Source organism: Anolis sagrei, chromosome 3, assembly GCF_037176765.1.
Source record: "Anolis sagrei isolate rAnoSag1 chromosome 3, rAnoSag1.mat, whole genome shotgun sequence".
In the NCBI taxonomy this organism is placed as follows: Eukaryota; Metazoa; Chordata; class Lepidosauria; order Squamata; family Dactyloidae; genus Anolis; species Anolis sagrei.
In genome coordinates, this window is record NC_090023.1 from 105,750,552 (window position 1) to 105,774,194 (window position 23,643).

The following is a 23,643-nucleotide window of genomic DNA, read 5'->3' on the forward strand; positions in this document are numbered from 1 at the left end:
CTGGATTGACCTTGAAGGAGCTGGGGGTGCCCAAGGCTGACAGGGAGCTCTGGCATGGGCTGGTCCATGAGGCCACGAAGAGTCAGAAGTGACTGAACGAATTAATGACAACATATTGTTTGGTGTGTTTATTTATATTGTTTCGTATTTTATTTTTCTTATTATATTTTACTGTGTGTATTTATGTTGTATATTTGCTTTGAGGTACTGTTGGGCCTGGTCTCATGTAAGCTGCCCCGAGTCCCTTGGGGAGATGGTGGCGGGGTATAAATAAAGTTTTATTATTATTATTATTATTATTATTATTATTATTATTATTATTACTAGCTGTCCCCTGCCACGCGTTGCTGTGGCCCAGTCTGTGTATATGTGTTTTGTGTTTATTTATATTTGTGCATATAATAAAACTTTATTTTATACCCCGTCACGATATCCTGTGTGTTTGTGTAAATATGTGGTTTTGGGCATGTGTTGTAATGTATTTTTCATTTTTTGGCTTTTAAAGTCTCTTCTGCTGTGTTTTTCAGTGTTTTTATGAATGATGATCATTCATTGGCCTGATAAGTGTATTGTGTCCTAATCCATCCACTGGTTTTTGAGTTATGTTAATCCCACAAAGAACATTACATTTTTATTTATATAGACTAGCCATCCCTTGCCACGCGTTGCTGTGGCCCATCCTGGTGATCTGGAAAATAAAGTAATGAGGAAGTATTGGTTTCTAACATTTTCTTGCCCTGGTGAAGAGAGTTGGACTGGATGTCATTAAGTATTTTCTGTTGGTCATGGGGTCTCTGTGTGGGAAATGTGCCCCAATTCTGTCATTGATGGGGTTCAGAATGCTCTTGGATTGTTGGTGAACTATAAATCCCAGTAACTACAAATCCCAAATGTTTCTCCCAAACTCCATTCATATTTGGGCATATGGAATATTCGTGCCAAGTTTGGTCCAGATCCATCATTGTTTGAGTCTACAGTGCTCTCTGGATGTAGGTGAACTACAACTCCCAAACTCAAGGTCAATGCCCACCAAACCCTTCTAGTGTTTTCTGTTGATCATGGGAGTCCAGTATGCCACGTTTGGTTCAATGCCATAATTGATGGAATTCAGAATGCTCTTTGATTGTAGGTGAACTATAAATCCCAGGAACAACAACTCCCAAATGAGAAAATCAAAAACTTTTGAGTGAAGAGCATACATTGGGATGTTAGGTGTCTTGTGTCCAAATTTGGAGTCAATTCGTCCAGTGGTTTTTGAGTTCTGTTAATCCCGCAAACGAACATTACATTTTTACTTATATAGATTCTAAATCTTTATTTATAGCCCGCTTTTCTCCCACAAAGGGCCCAATGCGGCTTCCAACATATTAAACATCATGCAAAGTAGTAGTAGTAATCAAACGCATCTATAATAGTCCACACGCGTTTGCATTCCCAGTTAACCCTCCTTCCCCTCTTAACTGAAAGCCTTAACTGAACTAAAGAGACATGCGTGGAATCAAACCCTGCAATAGGAAGCCCCACCCCTCTTCACTGAAAGAGCGCGGGAACTTTTCGCTAAACAGCGACGAATGTCAACCCGGCTAAAATCACGTGACTTTTTGCGCGTCCTTTTACTTTCCCCGCCTCCCTCGAGTTGTGGCAGCCAATCAAAGTGGACTGCAGGTCGGGGAGGGACTGGTGTGTGGAGACTCCTTTTTGCGTCATGTGCGGGGACGTGCGACAGTTGCGGAATACGGCAGGAGAGCTTTGTGTGTGAGAGCGCGCGCTGGCTTGCCTGCGAGAGCGCGTGCGTGCTGCTTTTCGTCTCCCCCGCCCCCCCTTTCTTTCTTTTTTTTCCCAAGCATGGCAACGGCGGCGGTCGGGCGCGCGCTGGCGGGTTGCTGCCGCTGGAGCGCCTCAGGGAGGAGGGGGAAGCCCTTCGTGGGATCCAAGGTGAGAAGGGGAGGGGAGGCCTCGGAAGGCCCTTGCGTAGTGACGTCAGTGCCTCGGGGTCTCACGCCGCTTCTTCCTCTCACCCCAGGTGGCATTTCGTTCGCGGTCAGCGCGGGGGAAGGGGCGGAGCGTAAGGCTGCGGCTCTGGAGGCCAGGGTTTGAATCCCTGCTTAACCGTGGGAGCGCCCCGCGTGACCTTGAGAGAGTCACACATTCTCAGCCCCAGAAAACCCCGACTGAATTCGTTTCAGGGCCGACATAAGTCGGAAAGGACCCGAAGGCCCACAGCAACTCCTGGCCCAAATGCTGACTCTGCTCAACAGGCCCCCTCAGCATCAGCCAATCCCTGCAGGGAATTCTTCAGGGGGGAGATTAAAATTATTCTCATTTAGAATTACAAATTGACCCCTCCTTGCCCTGAATTCCGAAATCCAAAATGTCTCACCGTCCAAGGCCTCTTCCACACAGCTGAATAAAATCCCTCATTATCTGCTTTGAACTGGAATATATGGCAGTGTGGACTCGGGGCCTTTCTCTACATCCATATAATCCAGACTATCAAGGCAGGATAACCCACCTTACCTGCTTTGAACTGGTATATATTACAGTGTGGACTCAGATAACCTAGTTCAAAGCGGATATTGTTGAATATTTTGGCTTGATATTCTGGGTTTTATGGCTGTGTGGAATGGTGCTCAGATAACCCAGTTCAAACCAGATATTGTGGGATTTTCGGTCTTGGTATTCTGGGTTATATGGCCCTGCATTTGTCCACATGGGCGGCTGAGGTAGTGATGCCTTTGCTATCTGATGGGCTCAATGATCAGACATTTTGTTCCATGCTCAAAATGATTAAAAGCACAGATTCTTTGTTAAACTATTGGACCTTCCACACAGCTCTATATCCCAGAATATCAAGCAGAAAATCCCACATATCTGCTTTGAATTGGGTTATCTGAGTCCACACTCAGATAATGTGGGATTTTCTGCCTGATATTCTGGGACATAGAGCTGTGTGGAAGGGCCCTATGAGGATTGGAAAATTCCAGATCAATGTAGTTTCTGGTTGCCAAAGGGCCCTTCCACACATCAATATATCCCAGAATACCAAGGCAGAAAATACCACGATATCTGCTTTAAACTGGGTTATCTGAGTCCACACTGCCATATATTCGAGTTCAAAGCAAATAATATGAGATTTTATTCAGCTGTGTGGAAGGGGCTTGAGAGTTACTATTTAATTCTAAATAATGCTATACCCCATACGATGTTATACCATAAACTCAGTATTAATATTAATATTGAAATATATTGAAATATAGTAATTCAAAGCAAAAAAAAAAAAGGACAAACCTTACCTAAGGTAACAGGTTCACTGACATTTCTAAGCCGAAGAAACGGCATTGCCCGTAGACACTTCCAAGGTCATGTGACCGGAAAGACCACGAGGAGCGCTGTTACCTGCCTGCAGAAGCAGCGCCTATTGATCTACTCACATTTTCATGTTTTTGAATTGCTGGGTTGGCAGAAGCTGGGGCTAACAGCGGGAACGTGCCCCGCTCCTCGGATTCGAACCACCAACCTTTTGGTCAGCAAGTTCAGCAGCTCAGTGGTCTAAACCACTGCACCACCAGGGAGCCCATACACAGACACACTATATGTATGTGTATATATATGTGTGTGTGTGTGTGTGTGTATATATCCAACATTTAGGGAAGGGGAAAAATACAGAACGCTTTTCATCCCAAGAATTTCAGATATGTACAGTATGCTATAGCACTGTGTATTGTATCTGAAGAAGTGGGTTTATAGCCAAGAAATCCCCTGCTAGAATAAAAATAAATGATCCTTAAAGATGAATCTACATTCTCTCTTTCCCTTCTTTTTATAATAATAATTTTATTTCTTACCCGCCTTTCCTCATGGCTCAAGGCGGGTTACAAAACAATTAGAATACATAAACACAGCAAAAGCACCACAAATACACACACTAAACATACCTCCATAAAAGTTACATACCAAAACCTATCTCTAATACTGTAAGAAGCTCGTCTTTGCAAAAACATAAACATTCATATACATTCAATAGCATTCATATGGTGAACTCTCTCATTCTGCATCCATGCTGTAACTGAAGCTGTTATATTTGTCATCATGTTATAAACAAAGAGGGACAGAACATAGCATGATGGCTGCACTGCACTCTTGCTTCAGCCACCACCAGGAATATGGGGATAATTCATAATGTCTAACCATTTCCAAAAATGAACTTTACATTTTTCCTCTTGGTTTATGAGATACTGAAATCAGATTCTGAATTCAGCCAATTGACTGAATGAAACTTATTTTGCCCTGCCAAGTTCTCTTTGATTGAGTAGTTGTCGGCCTTCAGTTTGGTGATATGTTTCATTTTTTTTAAGTTTCCACCTGGATTGTATTTCTTCCTTGTTTGTAATGTTTGTAGCTCGAGTTATATGTGGTATTACACTAAGGATTGCACATTTACTATACAAATCGAGAAGCTACAATAGAAACATGGATATACATACACTCAGCAAACAGAATATTCACTGATATTCAGCTGGTGAGCTCTGTTAAATTATGTGACCCATGGTGGATCACAACAGCAATACCTCCATCATAAAATTTTGCTTGCAGAAGTAGAAGGCAATTTTTCAGAATTCTTCCATTTCCAAATGGCTGCTTATTAGTCTGAACACTTGAGCCAAAGTTTATAGGACATTCCAGAATATTGGGAAAAAGCAGAGGGAGTGGAAGGTAAAAATTGTTTTGGCTGCCAGTATAATATAATATCCCAGCACAATAATCTACACTTATGTTTAGAAGCTCCATCTGTACAATAATAGATGTTGGAGCAGCAGGAGACCAGGCTGCCCTCATTGAGCTTCTAAAAGCAATCCCCTGCCCTGGGTGCAAAAGCAGGGAAAGGGAAAATAAAAGTTTGGTACCAACACAAATTAAATAACTTTGTGAATCCAGTATGCAATTTTAGTTAATTTTTGCTAGTTGCTTGATTTCCAGATAACTATATAATTGTAGCTTCATAGAGATTTTTTCCCCTACTGAAATCTGGAAGAACTGCAAATTCAATTATGTGTCTTGGCTTGAATAGCCTGGTACTATGCTTCTGATAAATTACCTCAAGTAATTCAGGTATGACAAAACAGTAGTGTTTCTTCAAGCATGTGGTCTTGAGCAGACAGGACTGGAGCCTGAAAGTTGTCTTGAGTGGTGGGGGAAGACAAAAGGAGGTAGAAAAGCAACCATCTTGACCCTGATGCCCTCCAGATGTGTTCAGTATTGTAACTCCCAATCAAAATGATACTTAGAATAATAGAACCTGTAGTTCATTATCCTTGGGGAGGGAGAAGGCTTGCATAAATCAAGATATTTTAGCTTTATTTGTCCAAAACATGAGTGAAGGAGTGGTCACCCATATTGTTGAGTGGAAAATCTTCTCCTTTGCAACAAGTTTCCTTTTGTTGATGAAACTTCAACCTTGTATCGGGAACTTCAAACTAGGAATGAATAATAATATTTCAAAGTAGCCCAGTGATCTAATATAGTGGGAAAATATTTAAAATATATTTCCTCAAGCAAGGGAAAGCAGAGAAATTGTGCTTTTCAGCTACCATATACTATTCCTGCAAAGCAAGCAGTACTGTCTTTCATTCTTATCATTACAGTTGTTTCTGTAACTGTCTTCAGGCTCATATATTTCATATTTGGCACAATAAAAATGGGTTTGCTGTAACGACACTGTGAGGATGTGTTCGTATTTCTTCACAATTGTGTCTTGTTGTTCATTCGTTCAGTCATCTCCGACTCTTTGTGACCTCATGGACCAGCCCATGCCAGAGCTCCCTGTCAGCCGTCACCACCCCCAGCTCCTTCAAGGTCAGTCCAGTCATTTCAAGGATGCCATCCATCCATCTTGCCCTTGGTCGGCCCCTCTTCCTTTTACCTTCCACTTTCCCCAGCATAATTGTCTTCTCTAAGCTTTGCTGTCTCCTCATAATGTGGCCAAAGTACTTCAACTTTGTCTCTAGTATCCTTCCCTCCAATGAGTAGCCAGGCTTTATTTCCTGGAGGATGGACTGGTTGGATCTTCTCGCAGTCCAGGTCACTCTCAGAACTTTCCTCCAGCACCACAGTTCAAAAGCATCTATCTTCCTTCGCTCAGCCTTCCCTAAGGTCCAACTCTCACATCCGTAGGTTACTACAGGGAATACCATTGCTTTGACTATGCGGATCTTTGTTGCCAGTGTGAACAATTGTGTCTAGCAGTAGTTTCTTAGAGTGCCAGTAAGCAGAGGTTTTCCATTTAGCACAATCTTCAGCATAGACACAGTGAAAATGAATTCTTTGAAGTTGGCTTAATTCTTTGCTATTAGGCTATTTGTAAAAGTAATTATTTTCCATGGGTTAAATATAACACTTGGCAATCAAAGTAGCGTCTCTAACTTTTACCAGATGTGTTTGCTAGCAAAAATAGCATCCTTCTAAATTTTGCAAGTTGGTTAGGAAGAACATTTATTCTTTATCAGATCTTAGCCCTAAACGATTCGAACCCCGCCTATCCTCGCGATCGCATCTCCTTCTATGAACCAGCGTGAACTCATATCCACAGGGGCGGCCCTTCTCTCACTCCCACCATTGTCTCAAGTCCAGTTGGTGGGGATGAGGGAGAGGGCGTTCTCGGTGGTGGTGTCCTGCCTCTGGAATGCCCTCCCCAAGGAGATTAGGGAAGCCCCATCACTCATCTCTTTTCGTAAGAACTTGAAGACTTGGTGGTTTCATCAGGCCTTTGAAAATGACTAGTCACAAGTTCCAAGCCCTTGACCAACAGTTAGGACTTGACCTTGCACTCCACCCATTACCCAGGTCCCCTGGCATCTTAGGGCACCCCCCCGGCCCAGACCTTTTGTATAGTCTTTTAATAGGCCCTGGACATGAGTAGCCCCGGTCCCCAGTATGGCTATTGCTGGGACCAGTCCTTGCACTTTAGCATTCCTCCAGCCCCATACTTCTTTTTCTCTGCACTAACCTCAACCCAGCCCGCTCAACAGTCTAGGCCCTTTATCGAAATTTTGGTCCCTGGTAGCTTACCTTGCACGAAATAAGAGAGCGGAATGGGTTTTTAATTGGTTTTTAATGTATATGTTGTTTTAACAATTTTATGCCTATGTTTATGGTTCACATTGTACGTTCTTTGTGTTATTTTACCTATGTGGAAACCGCTTTGAGTCCCCGAGAGGCGATAGGGCGGTATATAAATAAAGTTTTATTATTATAAAACTGTTGGCCAAGTTCCAAGCCCTTGGCCAACAGTTAGGACTTGGCCTTGCACTCCACCCACTTCAGGGGGTTACACTCCCCCTGAAGACGCAGGTTCGCAGCTTGGGAGTGATCCTGGACTCATTGCTGAGCCTGGAACCCCAGGTCTCGGCGGTGGCCGTGAGAGCTTTTGCACAATTAAAACTTGTGCACCAGTTGCGCCCGTACCTTGGGAAGCCTGATCTGGCCACAGTGGTCCACGCTCTTGTTACATCCCAAATAGATTACTGCAACGCACTCTATGTGGGGTTGCCCTTGAAGACTGTTCGGAAACTTCAACTGATCCAGCCAGATTACTCACCGGAGCGTCATACAGGGAGCACACCACCCCCCTGTTGTGTCAGCTCCACTGGCTGCCGGTTCAGTTCCGAGCACAATTCAAGGTGCTGGTTTTGACCTACAAAACCCTATACGGTTCCGGTCCAGCGTATCTGTCCGAACGCATCTCCCTCTACGTCCCACCCAGGAGTTTGAGATCATCTGGGGAGGCCCTGCTCTCGACCCCACCGCTATCACAAGTGAGGTTGGTGGGGACAAGGAGCAGGGCCTTCTCAGTGGTGGCCCCTCACCTGTGGAACTCACTCCCGGGGGAAATTAGGTCATTAGGTCATCAACATCCCTCCTCTCCTTCAGGAGGAAATTAAAAACGTGGTTATGGGACCAGGCCTTCGGGCAATCTGACAACTAGACAAGGACAATCAGACAACTAGGACTGACAGGACTGACAAAGTGGAATTGGAATTTGGACTATTAGATGGCGAACGCTGAGCGTTAATTAGGTGAAATTGGTTTTATTGGTTTTATTGTTGCAATGCAGTAACTGATTGTTAATTGTTTAATTGCTGCTATATTGTTTTTATTCTACTGTTATGTTGATGCCAGCATCGAATTGTGCCTTTGTAAGCCGCCCTGAGTCCCCTCCAGGGTGAGAAGGGCGGGGTAGAAGTAACCGAAATAAATAATAAATAAATAAATAATTTATTTATTAGACCTGCAGTCCCATGGTTTTCTAGGAATAATTATCATTGAAACTCATTTTTATGATTGAATATTTTGAAGCAAATCCCCAAAAAGAAGTTGCCTTCCTTGCGGTCGACGCGGAGAAGGCATTTGACAATTTGAATTGGGACTTTTTTAAAATCTTAATGAAAGAAATGGACATGGGTTACCAATTTATAACGGCCATAGAAGAAATTTACAAGAACCAAAGCGCCAGAATACAAGTAAACGGACAAACATCGGCGGAATTTAAAATAGGAAAAGGCTCTAGACAAGGCTGTCCTATATCCCCCTTGATCTTTATAATGTCATTAGAAATTCTGATGAAAAAGATAAAGGAAGAAGAGACGATCAAGGGGGTAAAAATTGGGAAACAAGAATTTAAGGCTAGAGCCTATGCAGACGACATAATCGGGATAATAGAAAATCCACGGGAGAATGTTAAAAATTGGTTAGAAATAATTGAGGAGTTCGGTAAGTTAGCCGGATTTAAATTAAACAAAAATAAAACTGTCATTTTAACAAAGAACATGGCAAAAGACAAACAAGAGGAATTAACGAGAATCTCAGGCTTACGAATTGTAAACAAGATTAAATACTTAGGTATATGGCTTACAGCCAAAAATGCCCAGCTCCTCTCTAATAACTATGGGAAACTATGGGGTGAAATTAAAAGAGATTTGGAGAAGTGGAAACACCTAAATCTTTCATTGCTAGGAAGAATCGCGTTAATAAAGATGTCTGTCTTACCAAAATTGCTCTACCTATTCCAAAACATCCCAATAATAAGGAACATCACGAAATTCAAGGAATGGACAACGGATCTTTTGAAATTTATATGGAAAGGGAAAAAGGCAAGAATAAAGTATCAAGTGTTGACAGACAAAAAAAAGAGAGGAGGTTTTGGGTTGCCCAATTTCAAGCTATACCACGAAGCATGTGCCCTGATTTGGATCAAAGATTGGATGAAATTGAAGAGCGAAAAACTTCTCACATTAGAAGGCCATGATCTTCGGGTTGGCTGGCATGCCTATGTATGGTATGGAAAAGAGAAACAGGAAAGAAACTTTGGTAACCATTTTATCCGATCCTCACTACTTAGAATCTGGGAAAGATATAAAAAACACTTTTACTCAAAAACCCCGCTTTGGACATCCCCAGTGGAAGCAAAGCAGAGAAGATTGTTGGGCTGGACAAACTGGCCCACTTACAAAGAACTTTTGAGACAAGGCTCAACAGAGCTAAAAACTTACGAAGAAATAAAACAAAATTATCCAAGGATAATGTGGCTGAATTATTTACAAATAAAAGAACAATACAATCAAGACAAAAAGATGGGTTTCCAACTCAAGGAAGAATTTTGGGATAAAATGTTAACTACGGAGACAAAATGCATCACAAAATTATACGATAAGTTGCTAGATTGGTCCACTGAAACGGAACTTATAAAAAGCTGTATGATAAAGTGGGCGGAGAACTTTAAAAAACCAATAGCAATGGTGGATTGGGAAAAAATGTGGAACAAAAAATTAAAGTATACTTACGCTACAGATTTAAAAGAGAATTGGCTGAAAATGTTCCACAGATGGTACATGACACCAGTGAAATTAAATCAGATGTACAAAAATGTATCTAAGACTTGCTGGAAATGTAAAGAACATGACGGAAGTTTTTTTCATCTTTGGTGGAGCTGTGAAAAATCTCAACAATATTGGAAAGAAATACATGACGAAATGCAGAAACTATTTAAAAAAAATTTCCCAGAAAAGCTGAATATTATATGCTGGGAATTACAGATGGAGATATAAACTTAGACTTAAACGAAGATATTTTATTTGTCTACCTGACGACAGCTGCCAGAATTGTGTTTGCACAATTCTGGAAACAAACAGAAATACCGGACAAATTCAAGTGGGTAAAGAAGATAAATGAAATTAAGGACATGGACAATTTAACTTTTTTATTAAGAAAGAATACAGGCAATCCAATAAAACAAACAGACTGGACAATAATTGAAGAATATATTAGAAATTCGGTCCAAAGATAACTTACTACAGAATCTGGCAAGAACTTCAGTAGTACGAAGACACCGAGAAAGATGAACAGGGGCAGAGCCGGAAGGAGGTCCAATTTTTGTGTGTGTGTGTGGTTTTTTTTTTTTTTCTTTTTCCTCCGCTGCTCTCGGTTTTTTGTTTTTCCTATTTTGAAGAGCGCCGAGGTTTTTTTGGTTTTTTTGTGTGTTTTTTTTCTTTTTTCTCTCTTTCTATCTTTCTAACTGTCCTATCTTCTTTATATTATTCTCCCTCTTTCGTTGTAGTAGTAGTAGTTTATAAAAACCTAATAAAATATATTCCAAAAAAAAAAAGAAACTCATTTTTATGTAAGCATATAGGTTCTTGTTAGTCCTAAGTAGAGTAGACCTACTGGATCAGCGAGATTTATCTATATCTTAACTCACCGTTCAACAATTGACTGAAAAGCTAGATAATTGGGATTAACCAACAGGATGCCAACCATAAATCTGTATGGTACAAAATTAAGAATGTTTGTCAAACTGCAGCTTAAAAATTACCCTGCTGAACAGACAGAAAATATTGCACCCCCAACTTCAAGGGTTTTCTTTCTAGTTTTCTCTTGTAACTTGTTTCTTTCCAGGGAGACAACTCCAGTAATCTGTTTATGGAATAATTAGACTGCTGAGAAGCTTTGTTAATACAAGCATAGGACAAATAAAGTAGTGCATAAAGATGGCTTTTTGCCAAGCTTCAGCCATTACTGCTTTGCCAGTGATTCTTCTGTTCCTTTGGCAGAGTGCTTGATTGAAATTACAGTTGTCTTACCCACTGATTATCTTGGTAAAAGAGAAACAAATCTGTCTAGCCGTATCTTATAGTCTTCCATAAAAGCCAAAAGATAACCGTCTCTTGGATCATTGTTTTGAACAGGAATTGTGTTTGCTTGTAGGCCTTGATGACAATTGGGCTGCGGTTTGAAAAGGGAAAAAGTAAATTGTTCAGCCAAAACTGTCAACTCCTGAAATCAGAAATTTCAAATGGGATGCCTAAGTCAATACATTAGACTATTGAACTAAGTGCTAAAAAGTTTGGAATCCTAATCAGAGCTACTAAGAAATGATCTGGACTTGCTAATATGATATTCTACAAGAATATTTCCAAGGCTGTACCTGTGTAAATCATTTATACTGGATTTAATCAAATTGTTCAAAGTAAACGTGCATAAAAGATGCATTCTTAATGTATTATCTATACTGATAAGAAATATCTCGCTAACATTTATGAGAATTCTTCTTTGTCCCCAACAAAAGTAAATATGTTTTAGATGTTGCTGGGTAATTTTTCTGTGGTGTTTTTGCTTTTAAAATTCTGCTTTTGCAAATAGGAATAATCTTCCATTCATGGTATATAATCACAAGTCCTAGAGTTTTATTTGGTAGCATTTAATGTGTCTGTTTGGATTGAAGGAGTTCTGAATGGGCTATATTGTATACAAATATTTTTGATGTTACCTTGAAGCTTAAGGTAGATTTTATTTTCAAAACAACTCTGTGAATTAAATTGATATAGAAATGGTGAGCCCTTCATTCTGGAGGTACCCCATATAACCAGTAAAGGGTATCAAACACTTTTTTCCTGAAGGACTATCTTATCCCTTGCACACCAGCAGGGAGATTTTGCCACTTACCATTTCTCCTCCTCTCCCCACTCCCAAATTGGCACTGCAAGCAACATACTAAGACAAATAATGGGTGCTTCTACAAGTACCTGCTCAGTCAATTACTCTCCAAAGAAAATTGGAATGGATAGCAATAAAGAGAAGGGGCTGAAGATGTTAAGGGAGCAGACAAGATGCATTCCCAGATGACGTTCAACCTAACCTATTTGTACTGGGCACTCTGCACACACCAGCATCCATATGATTCCCCATCTCTGATTTATTGAAGAAAAGGTTGAGCAGATTATTAATTTTGATTAAGATGTAATTAGAGCAAGACTATCCAGGAGAAAAGATCCGTTTTCCAAGTTTTTTCCAGTAGAGCAATTCAACCATTTAAGAGTGGAATCTACAACCTGGTTATTGAATTGAATAGAACAGAATAACTTTATTGTCATTGTACATTGTACAACAAAATTAAATGCTTTCCCCAACACACATCACAAAACAACACACCCATCCATCCGCATTCCCACCACCACTGCACAGCCCCCATTGCCACATCAATGCGAAGCCATGGGGTTCAGTATAGTTATAGCTCTAGCATAAAAGCTGTGTCTCAGTCTGTTTGTCCTTGCTTTTGTCAACCTGTACCATCTGCCAGATAATCATAATTCAAGAAAATAATATGCTGGGAGAGATGGATCCCCAAGAATGCTCTGAGCTTTCTTAAGGCTGCAGGACCTTAAGTTCTTCCAAAGAGGGAAGAGAGCAACCAATGATTCTCTGTGCACAAGTGGTGACCCTTTGGAGTGCCTTCCTATCTGCCACTGTGCAATTACCAAATCATGTGCAGATGCAATAGGTTAGTTATTTTACGGAGGACATAACTATTATTTAGGTTATTACACATCTACCAGTTCCGATAATTTTAGTATTTTGCCAATTACCTTTTAAAACTTAGCCCCCTTCTACATTACTGTATAAAATTCAGATTACCTGCTTTGAACTGGATTATATGGCAGTATAGACTCATATAATCCAGTTCAAAGTAGATATTATGGATTATCTGTGTGCTTCACTTAGAAAGAATCTGTGTGCTTCACTTAGAGCCAGAGAGAGATTTGAATAACTGCTACACTTTATATTCTTCAAAATGTAGGTCAGCTGTTTATTCTTTGTCCCAGAATTCTAGATATAGCTTGAAAGGTGTGATACCTATCAGAGACAAATGAAATCCTGCCTGTAGTATTCTCTGTTAGATAGACCTTATGGCTTCAGCTTCTTCTTTCTTCTTTCTGTTTTTGCAGAGTCCAACCGCCTGAAAACTGGCTTGTTAACATGAAAGCTTTTGTGACATTTTGTGATACCATGCATGAATCTGAGCTTTCCCTGTTTTAAGTTCAGCATTTCTACATTTACCACTTGCTCATGTTGCAAACTATACTTCTCTTACTATTTATGGGGCAAACATTGCTATGTGTGGGACTAGGTGAATGGTTTTCACTGTACAAGCCATTCCTTAGTTATAAACATCTGCCTTACAAATGACTCATAGTTAAGAACCGAGGGGGGGGGGGGGGAACAGGCAGTGAGAGAAATCTACCCCTCAGAAGGGAAATTCACTCCTGAAAGAGTTCTCATGGGGAAAAGGTGTCTCCACTGAAGTTTGATCACCAGTCCTTGTTTCCACAACAAGCGTAATTTTTCAAAATCCAGTTATCACAGGGACAGAAAATGCAGTGAAATCTTCTGAACACTGACACAGAGAGCAAAACAAATACCACGGGTGTTTTAACCCTTCCTTATGCTATCCAAAGCTTGTGTGTGTGTGTGTGTTAGACTTAAAGATGTAACTGTTCTGACTTACAAACAACTCAGGAACAAATGGCAGAACCTATCTAGTTTGTAATAGAAGTTTGCAATTTAGCCAAAAGGCATGCCGTTTCAGAGCCCATTTTTGGCTAACCCCTCATTCTGTTTACTGGGAAGTTACTTGAATTGGCAGAAGTGTTGCTGTTTCCATTCGGCAAAGATTCGGCTCATTGGCTACAATGGGAAACTTTAAAGGCTCACTCCTCTGTCAAAGGTAGGCATGAAACCTACCTTTGTTTTCTTCTCCATTTACAACTGCAAGCGTACCCAGTTTCAGAACAATTCACCAATCTACTGTTTTTTTAGAATTATTTTAAGTGTTTACTGTAACATTTTTTAAAAATAAGACAACCCACAAGAGAAGATTCTGGAAATTTTAGTTGCCAGTTGTGTCCATTCTCAGCCAATCAGAGCATGGACACAACCAGGCCTTTTATTGCCTGAGAATCAGAGAGATAGAGAAAAACTTCAACTCCCATCATGCTCTGAGAGGAACTCAAGAGACTTTTCAGTGCCCGCCCCGTGTAAGTGCTGCTGGGAAAGCGAGTTCCCAGCAGGACCTTCTCTGGAGGAGGAGCCTAGGGAACTTTTCCAAAAGATGGATGCTGCAGCTGCAGGAGAGGGAGAAAGCAGGATCTTCTCCAGGAGCCCTGTGGCAGACCCCTGCCTCAGGTATAATGCAGACTTACCTCCATCCTCTCCAGCAGCCGATAAATCCGGCTCTCTTGATCTGTTTTGGCGAGCTTTTCAGTTCCTTCCTCCCTGCTCTGTGTTTGGAGGATTACACGAAATGGACCACCGAATATTACGAAGTACTTTCAGTCAAACTTATTCAGACCCAAACCTAGTTTGTAACTTGGGGACTGCCTGTATTTCTATCCTACCTTTCTTCCATCATGGCTTCAATGCAGTGTCAAAGTCGAGATCTGTTTACCTTCAGCAAGGTGACTGCATCCTGTTCAGACAGTATGCATACTTTCATTTTCATATTGCAAATTGTTTAAAAGATGCTCTGTATTTTTTTCTCCCTAGACATTTAGACTAATCTGCTCAACTACAGCAGTGCAGAAGAAAAATGTTGCTGCTGCAGGACCTGAAAAATACACTGAAGCTTTTATCAAAAAACAGATTGAAGAGTTCAACATAGGAAAGAGACATTTAGCCAACATGATGGGAGAAGATCCAGAAACTTTTACCCAAGAGGATATTGATGTAAGTATGGTTGCTCAGTTGGAGAAGTAATTTACTGCAGGGTTTCAGAATTGAAAGCTCTTTGCTTCAGCATGAGCCCCTCAGCTCTCTGTGAATTTTAATCGAACTGTCAGCATACAAGAGAATACTACTATACATAGAAAACATTGCAACAGTGGCTCTGAATAGAGATTCTGCCCCTACTACTGTGCGAGGTCAGACATCACGGTGTAGAACTCTATACTATACCTTGCTAAAGCACAGCAGGCTCTTTTTAAAACTACTAATGGATAATCCCCTTGATCTGAGGTCGTAAGAACCACTATCAAGGTTTATATAGCATTTGGAAGCATTTACTCGTAATTCGACCTGCTGGGTATACTTACACTGGGGTTTCATGTATGATACTATAACAGCTTGTATTGTCAGTGACCTTTTGCTATGCTTTAGGATCAACACTTAGGCTGCAACTCTTTTACACTTCTTGTGGTCTAAGATCCCCAATTATTTACTGTATGTCTTAGTTAACATGACTAGGAATGTCCTTCTGTGCTAAGTTTTGATTTGTGGCTTTATTATACTTTGGTATCCACTTTTTCCCCTAATCTTCCTTGAATTAGATTCTTTGTTCCTCAATAGTATGAGTTTTGAAATGAAAGCCATTTGGATTAGCACTTATTCTTTCCTTGTAATCTCTGTTCCCCCTCATTCTCCTTTTTATTTCCACTGCTAATATAGTATTTGTCATGACAGGGTAATGCATCATCCATGTGCAAAGGCAGAATGCTTCTTGAACACTGGGTAGTGGGACAGGGCAATTACTCTCATATTCACCTTCAGAATATTTAGAAGCATTCAGATTACTGTTGATCAAAACAGTATATGTGATTTGCTTTCTTATCTAGCAATCTTCACGTCTTAACTTTTTAAAACTATGCTTTTTTATTTTTCTTCCTGGCATCCCCCCCCCCCCCCTTCTTTCTTCTAAAAATGGTCCAGGTCTCTTGTTTGATACCAGATATTTAATTCTGTAAAATACAACCAACAGCTCTCATCGCACTGGGACGAAAAGAAAAAAAATGTTGTGCAATTCATTTTTGCAATTTATTTATTAGTGTGTTTCATGATCTGACCTCCATGCTGTGTACCTCAGCATGAACCCATGGTTATGTGGGATTGCACTGTTTCCATGGCAGTTCTACTATATGCACACGCTGTAGGGTAAATGTCAGCATTCAGACTCTTATGATAAGCAGCCAGTTATTTAGGTTTAAATCACATGCACAGTTACTCATGTTCATTAAGTGTATTAGAGCTAATTTATTAATTTTGTGCTTGTGACTCTCACTTCAGAATATGTTGTAAGGACCCTTCCATCCTCACACCTCATCCTAGTTGGCATATGCCACAACAGCCAGGAGGTATTTGTTGCAGAATGCTCCAGAATTTTCTTCTAGTTTATGTCAGGTAGGCATCCGCAGTCTTGGCCATCAGACACCTCAATAAGGCTTAACTCTTCCTGTTGGCTTTGACTTGTAAAATTACAGTTTTATTCATTTCTTTTTTTATTTAACTGTAGGATTAATTGTTTGATTCGCATTGTGAAATAAGCTTACCATCAATGATTCAGGGTAAACAAAACAAGCTCAGCTCCACATTTCTGCAGAAAGGAGAGTGACCTGGTAGGAAGGGTGGAATATGCCAGAGATGAGATGAGATGAGAAAGCTTTAACGTGTGGTGGGCTGGGACAGTAATTCACATTTATGGTGTTGGTGTGGAAATGCGAACAGTTGCCAGCCTGCTCAATATATATAAAGGGTATTTTAGCAGTCTCATTAGCCTAGATTCTCAGAATGCCAGTATTAAATGCTAAGACTACTGAAACAAAAGACATCATGTCAACTAATATTGATGTTATATTTCAGTAGAACGCTTTTTAAATTACTTTCATTAGAATCTGTGTAACCCTCATCTTTCCTTCCTCTATTCTTTTATGAAGGTATCTCCCTTTCCCTCACATAGGTTCTGCTTTCCTCTTAAAACCATCAGAAAAACTTCATTTGTTTCGTACGTGAATGTTGAAAAAATTGACCATTTTTCATTTCTTCTTGTGTGTTTCCATAATAATATCTGGCTCTGTTAGAACAAAGACTTTTCCACTCATTATATTTTTTGTGAGTGAAGATAGGGTATTCAAAAGGCAGGTTTAGACAGAATTGACATGTCAAACCCATCATTTTTTTTAAAAAAAATCTCATGTAATTAATGAGATCTGCTCTTAACCTTGACCAAGGAAGCTCAGACATGGGGAGAGTTCAAAACTCCGTTCTACTGTTTTTCCTGAATAACACAATGTTTGTGTTCCATGGTTATTTGTTTATCCATTCAGTAGCATCACAACTTAGGAACACTTTCTGCCTCTCAAGTTAGACTGTTGTATCAGTTTTCCCCCTACAGTTCAGTTAGATGACTCTGATGAGAAAAGACCAGTATCAAAATAAAATACCTTTAGAAGCAATGTGGAGTTGTCTAAGGCACAGAAGCAAATCGTAATGCTATGACTAACAAAACAGCAATTAGATTAGTTATATAATTTATGGGCAAGCAGGTAGGCCTAGGCCTGGTTTGTTGTAATCTTTCTGCCATGTTTCCCCTTCCCTTCAAGAAAATTAGGCATATCCTGAAAATCTCATTTTCTCCTTATTGCAGATGTAACATGTAAGACCAGCTCAGTTTGAAAATATGATGAAGACAACAAAGAGCAACATTTTGCTTAGTGAGGCATAGTACTTATAATGCTTGTTCAATTTGTTCATATAACATCAGGTGTTGTAAATACTTACACTGTATAACAGTGTCTCTGTTATGCATAATTAAATTTCTGTTACAAAAATATAAAAGCTGCTTAGCAGTGGCAGCAGTATTATCAGGCTTTGCTCACGGGATGGTAATAATTCCTTCTGATGAGTGCTTATGCATCTCCTGTCGTCGACTGTTAATCAGCAGGTGTAGTACATTTCCAAAATAGACATCCTAGGGTTCTTTTCTTAACTGTCATTTTGGGTGGGTATATTTTGAAAGCAGTCATACAAAGAAATGTATTGAGAGTGTTGTGATTGTTTTCACAGAACATTTTTGCCCAGAGTAGTGATTTACAAGTGCTCTTAATTCTTTTAAAAGAAATAAGAAAGTAAAGCTGTAAATTACAACTGTGTGTCTTAAGGGGGGGAAAGCCCAGCAAATTGATATATAACTCTGCAGAAGTCTACCAATTGCTTTTTAATTGGTATTACAGACCGTGCTCTGAAATCAGGATGTTTTATTCTCCTATGTGTGAATATGCAGTATGAAGTTTCTCTAATTGATTCGCTTTGCCCATTCCATTTGATGTATCATTTTTCACAATATTTCATAATTTGTGCTCATTTCTAATGAACAGAGTCGTTAGGACAGGCATGTCTAAGTACAACTGACAGCTAACATTAGGTGCCAGATGCAGTTTATAAAGCTATGAAGAACTGTAGAGAACAGTTTAAATAAATTAGCACCTGTACATTAGTCTCACTTGCTGGTAATTTATAAGCGAATCAGTAGAGATGACATTTAGGTAAGTCATTGATCAAGTTAACAGCTGCATACCCGCTGCCCAGCTGGGATACCTAATTAATAGAGATTGCAGTCCTGACCTAGTGGTTTTCCCTGGGTTGAGAATTTAATCCTTTTATTTTGTGGGGGTTTTTTCAACTTGTAATATATGGAGTAAACAATTTGCCTTAGTTCTAAACAGGAACATAAAAAGGTAAACTGACAGTACCTTGGCCTACTTAGAGTTTTGCTGTCATTGAATGCACTCTCAGTATCTTGTTACTTGTCTCTGGTCCTAGTTCAAAATAACTTTTTCTTATTCAAAGCATGATAAAGAACCGTAAGTACAGTGGGCCTTTGGTCCAAGGACAACCCCTCCCCCCCAATATCAAAATATGTGCATGCTCCAGTCCCATTATATACAGTAGCATAGTTGAGTGGTGTCCCTTATATGAAGTGGCAAAATCAAGGTTTCGTTTTTGTAATTTTTAAATATATTTTCAAGATGTGGATATTGGAATCCGTGGATGCAGAAACCATCAATTCAGAGTGTTGATTGTAAATTGGATTAATGTGTGAGTGCTGAGAATCTGTGTAGGTCACATTGATAATTAGCATGCTAAGTGTGAGTATGTGGCCAATGCTTAACAATAAAACACATTTTTTAAAGAAACTGCAATAGCAAATGCCATTTTTCAAGAACTAGTACTTAAAATTTGTTGCCAGAACATCAAATAAAATTGCAGGAGTTGATACTTAAGGGAGGTGGGGATGTTGGTCAGTTTAACCCTACATAGTTTTCACACTTTGATATTATTTCAGTTGTCATGGCTTCAGTTGTCTGCCCAAGAGAGCCCTAGCCCTCCACAGACTATGAAACTACACAATTGTGGCACTGGTACCACTACAGTTGTCCTCACTTCATCTTAAACACTACTAAGAAGTGTAGCTTCATGCAGTAATAGGAATTCTGTGCCGGTTTGCTGTGGATTGAACTCTGGAGCACTAGACTTTCTTTCCACGTTTACTTTATCCATGCAGGGAGAGGAACAGGAACAGACATGCTCGTAATAGATGAAGGCACCAGAATTATGTCATATTTGTGGCTAGTTGGTGAGGGCCTAAAAAGAAAAATTCAGTCAGGGGTTGCTCATCTTGAGATGCAAAGCTAGAGGCAGGCTTCCGTTATGGACAGTTCTTGTAGAAAACATTGATAAAGAAGGACACAGATAAAGAAGGACTATCCCCATGCCTCTATTTTTATGCAAGGTCAAGTATACATACATATATGAGAGGGGGAGGGAAATAGAGTTGAGAATTAGATCAATCTGTATTCTCCATCTGTACCCATTATTTCCCTCCTTATCCCTCTCATGCTACTCAAATATCCTTTCTTTCAACGAACAGTTCTTTTGAAGGCATGTGTATGATGCTTTTGAATTGCAAGCCTCTTAAGATTTGCACAAAAAGATTGCTCTTTAAGAATCCCAAAACACTTAAATGTGCCCATCATATTGGTTAATGATAAGCTATAGATAAGCTTAAGGCTTGCACTAGAACGGTTCTGAGTCCGAGGAGACAATAAAACAGAGGTTTCATGGTCAAGGTTGCAACCTTTTAAAATGTTCTTAAAAGTGTGAAAGCTCCTGATTCAGTAAGCTTGCTGAAGCTAACCATACTTGAATTAGGTTAGTGCCTGGCCTATATTGAAACTCTTTGTGCATGCTATAAAAATCTTCATGTATGAAAGGAAAAAACAGAAACTTAAATAAATGCTTCTACAAAAAAGTTCTTATAACAATAGGTTGTCATGAAAATTTTAGCATTTTCAAAATATTAACACATGGAGTACAAATGCTGCCAATAAGCTCTGGTGCTGATATCGTTCAGTAATCCCTTGGCACCCTGTACATAGTTATTGGACATCAGATGTTTTAAATATCAGCAAAGTAACCTGGGGGACTGCATCTTACTTTCAGAATAGTTTCTTCATGGAGTGTTCGTAATAAGTGTAGAACTCATCTGTCTATTGAGGTGGACCCAAGCTTTTCCCATAGCTTGGTACGGGAGATGGAATCAAAACCTTCTCTGAAGTCTATAAACGCAGCATAGAGGGAGGATGGCCTGTGGGGGGAGTATTTTTCTATGAGATGTTTCAATACTATACATTGATTGAGAGTGGATCGTCCTTCCCTGAAGCCGGCTTGCTCCTCTGCAAGTATGTTCTCTTGCTCTATCCAGTCCAGCAGTTTCCATTGAAGTTGCCTTGTGTATATTTTGCTGAAAGTATTGAGGAGGCTGATGGGTCTATAGTTTGCAGGATCATCCTGCTTCCCTTTCTTTTTATATATGGGGACAATAATTGCCAGCCCCCAGTCCTTTGGTATCTGTCCATATTTATCTATGCAGGTAAACAGTGACGCTAGGATGGGGGACCAGAAGTCCAGATTGTTCTTAATGACCTCAGGAGGAATCAAATCTTCTCCTGGTGCCTTTCCTGGTTTTAATTGAGCTACAAGACTCTTAATTTCAGAAACTGTCACTGGGGGCCACATGGGGAGATTTTCCATTGATGAGATTGGACAGGCATGTACACCCACGGTGTCCGATGAGGTATCCCTGTAAAGTTCCTGAAAATGTGCTTCCCAGATTGCTGGGGGTATTTGAGAGTCAACCAAGGGTTGATCCCAACTTTGAATATTAGAAGTTGTATGCCAGAAGGAGGCTGCATCTTTTTCCTTGATATCTTGGATGAGCCGTGTCCAGTTATTTTTCATGGCTTCTCTCTTCTTGCGAGTCAGCAATTGTTTATATTGTCTCTTTTGCTGAAGGAGATCTTGTGCAGTAGTAGGTGAAATGTTGGATTTGAAAATCTGATAAGCAGTGGTGAGTACTTTTTTGGCAGAAATACACTCCTTGTCAAACCATGCCTGGGATTGTTGGTACTGTTGTCGATGTTACTGTTTTTAGTCTATGTTGTTGTTCCGACTTGTCTCTGAAGCTCTTGAATGATGTTTCTATAGCTTTCCATGAGTGTGCTGGTGGTTCCAGCTGATGTCAGAGAGGAGCGAAGGTTCATAAGCTGATCTGTGGCCAACAGATCAGTTATTCTTTGATTCAGGTGTGGGGTACACTTGGGTCGGTTATAAGATCTTTCTGTTGGCACTAGTAGAGGCTGGTAGTGTTCCATTATGTGAGTTTCCTGCGAGAAGGAGTTTAATTGAAGAGAAAATTAGAGATGGTAGCTGTCAAGTTTGGGCATAATTTTTAGGGATTTAGCATAAGGGAGAAATCCCTTGAAATGGCTATATAATTGATAGCGCTCATTTTGTGCCTGAACGAAAGGTGAATTTGGCTGGGTGATCACCTTCCAGCACCCCATTTAAGATGTAGAGATTTAGCCTATAAGTTGTTTTGGCTAGACACAAGCCTGCAAAATTTGATTTTGGGTCTTTGGACAGGCGGAAAGGGAAAGGTCCCTCATCCTCAGGGGTTGGAGATGGACAGTTCTACTGCTTAAAAAGAGAGGGGTCATCTGGGACCATCCTTGCATTGAAGCCACCTCCCAAGAGAGGAACCCCCTGTGGCGCAGTGGGTTAAACCCCTGTGCTGGCAGGACTGAAGACCGACAGGTAGCAGGTTCAAATCAGGTCGCAGGTTCGAATCTCCCATCAGCTCCAGCTCCTCATGTGGGGACATGAGAGAAGCCTCCCACAAGGATGATAAAAACATCAAATCATTCAGGCGTCCCCTGGGCAACGTCTTTTCAGACGGCCAATTCTCTCACACCAGAAGCGACTTGCAGTTTCTTAAGTCGCTCCTGGCATGACACCCCCCCCCCCAAAAAAAAAACCTCCCAAGAGTATAAAGAGTATAAATGCATCAGAATTCTGCAGTATAAGATCCTCGATATAGGATTCCAGCTCAGACTGTGGCTTTGACTTGGGCTTTTCTTCTCATAGGGGGTTTGTAGACCTTTATTGCCTGCATTTTGTGGTTATTGAATTGAATTAGAACAGCCATAGCACTTGACTTTAAGGGGGGAAATGGTGTTGTCTTAGCCCGTAGCTCATTGGAGATTAGGATTGTTAAACTTCCTTTGGGCCTTCCGTATCTGGTTGGGGGCCCTGCATTGATTGAGTGGGATTGAAACCCATTACTTGTTATGTCATCTACTATCCAAGTTTTCTGTAGCACAATAATATGATGTTGGGCGAAATATTCTAGGAAAGAGGGATCTTTTATAGAAGACTTCTACCCTGCAATGTTCCATGCCAGAATGTTGAATTTGTGTTGGTCATCAATTTGTCAATTTTGGGAGCAGCCAGGGGTTTCAATCTGAGAATTCCTTGTCAGGTCTGTATTATTGTGTAAGGTAGGATGGGAATCATTAACAGCCATTGGTCCTACTCGGGGGGTGGGGTGGAGGGTGGTATTTCCTTGCTGTGGCCTTTGGGGTGTTGTTTCCCCTGGAGGATAAGTGTTTTCTTCGTTCAGGTAGGCCCCGCCAAGGGTTGGGAGGCAGTTTTTGTGATCGTCTTTAAAACTTTTACACTCTCCATTTTCGGACTCTAATCCAGCAATGGGATCTTTGTAATGGCCAGGGAGTTTCTTAGGGGGGCACAATGGGAGAGCTGTGTTGGCACATATTTATACATTTGACTAGTTTGTTTGCCAGAAAGTCATGAGGGATTTGTTGAAGGTCTTACTGAAATCCAGATACGCCACATCCACAGCATTCCCCTCATCTACCCAGCTTGTAACTCTATTGAAGAAAGAGAACAAATTAGTCTGGCATTACTTGTTTTTGATAAATCCATGTTGACTATTAGCAATGACCACATTTGTTTCTAAGTGTTTCTAAGTGTTTGCAGACTTTTAGCAGGTTGCTTAGTAGATGATCCCTTACTATTTATCGGTATGAGAGTACTATCAAAAATGGTTTGGACAATACACTCAATAGTTTGTAGTTGGTTTCCATTGTTTCTTTAGTCTTGTTTTCTACCTCTGTAGCGCAGACAATAGTT

General features: G+C 40.4%; 1 protein-coding gene across 1 annotated transcript in view; it reads left to right on the forward strand.

Moving 5' to 3' along the window:
* The first annotated feature begins 1,725 nt into the window (after positions 1–1,725).
* The window catches only part of MRPS9 (mitochondrial ribosomal protein S9), a 48,708-nt gene continuing 26,790 nt past the window's right edge, over positions 1,726–23,643 (forward strand). The window contains exons 1-2 of the mRNA XM_060769725.2: positions 1,726–1,935; positions 14,872–15,051. Coding sequence (XP_060625708.1) covers positions 1,846–1,935; positions 14,872–15,051 — 270 coding nt within the window. The 5' untranslated portion in view covers positions 1,726–1,845. The remainder of the gene's footprint in view (positions 1,936–14,871; positions 15,052–23,643) is intronic.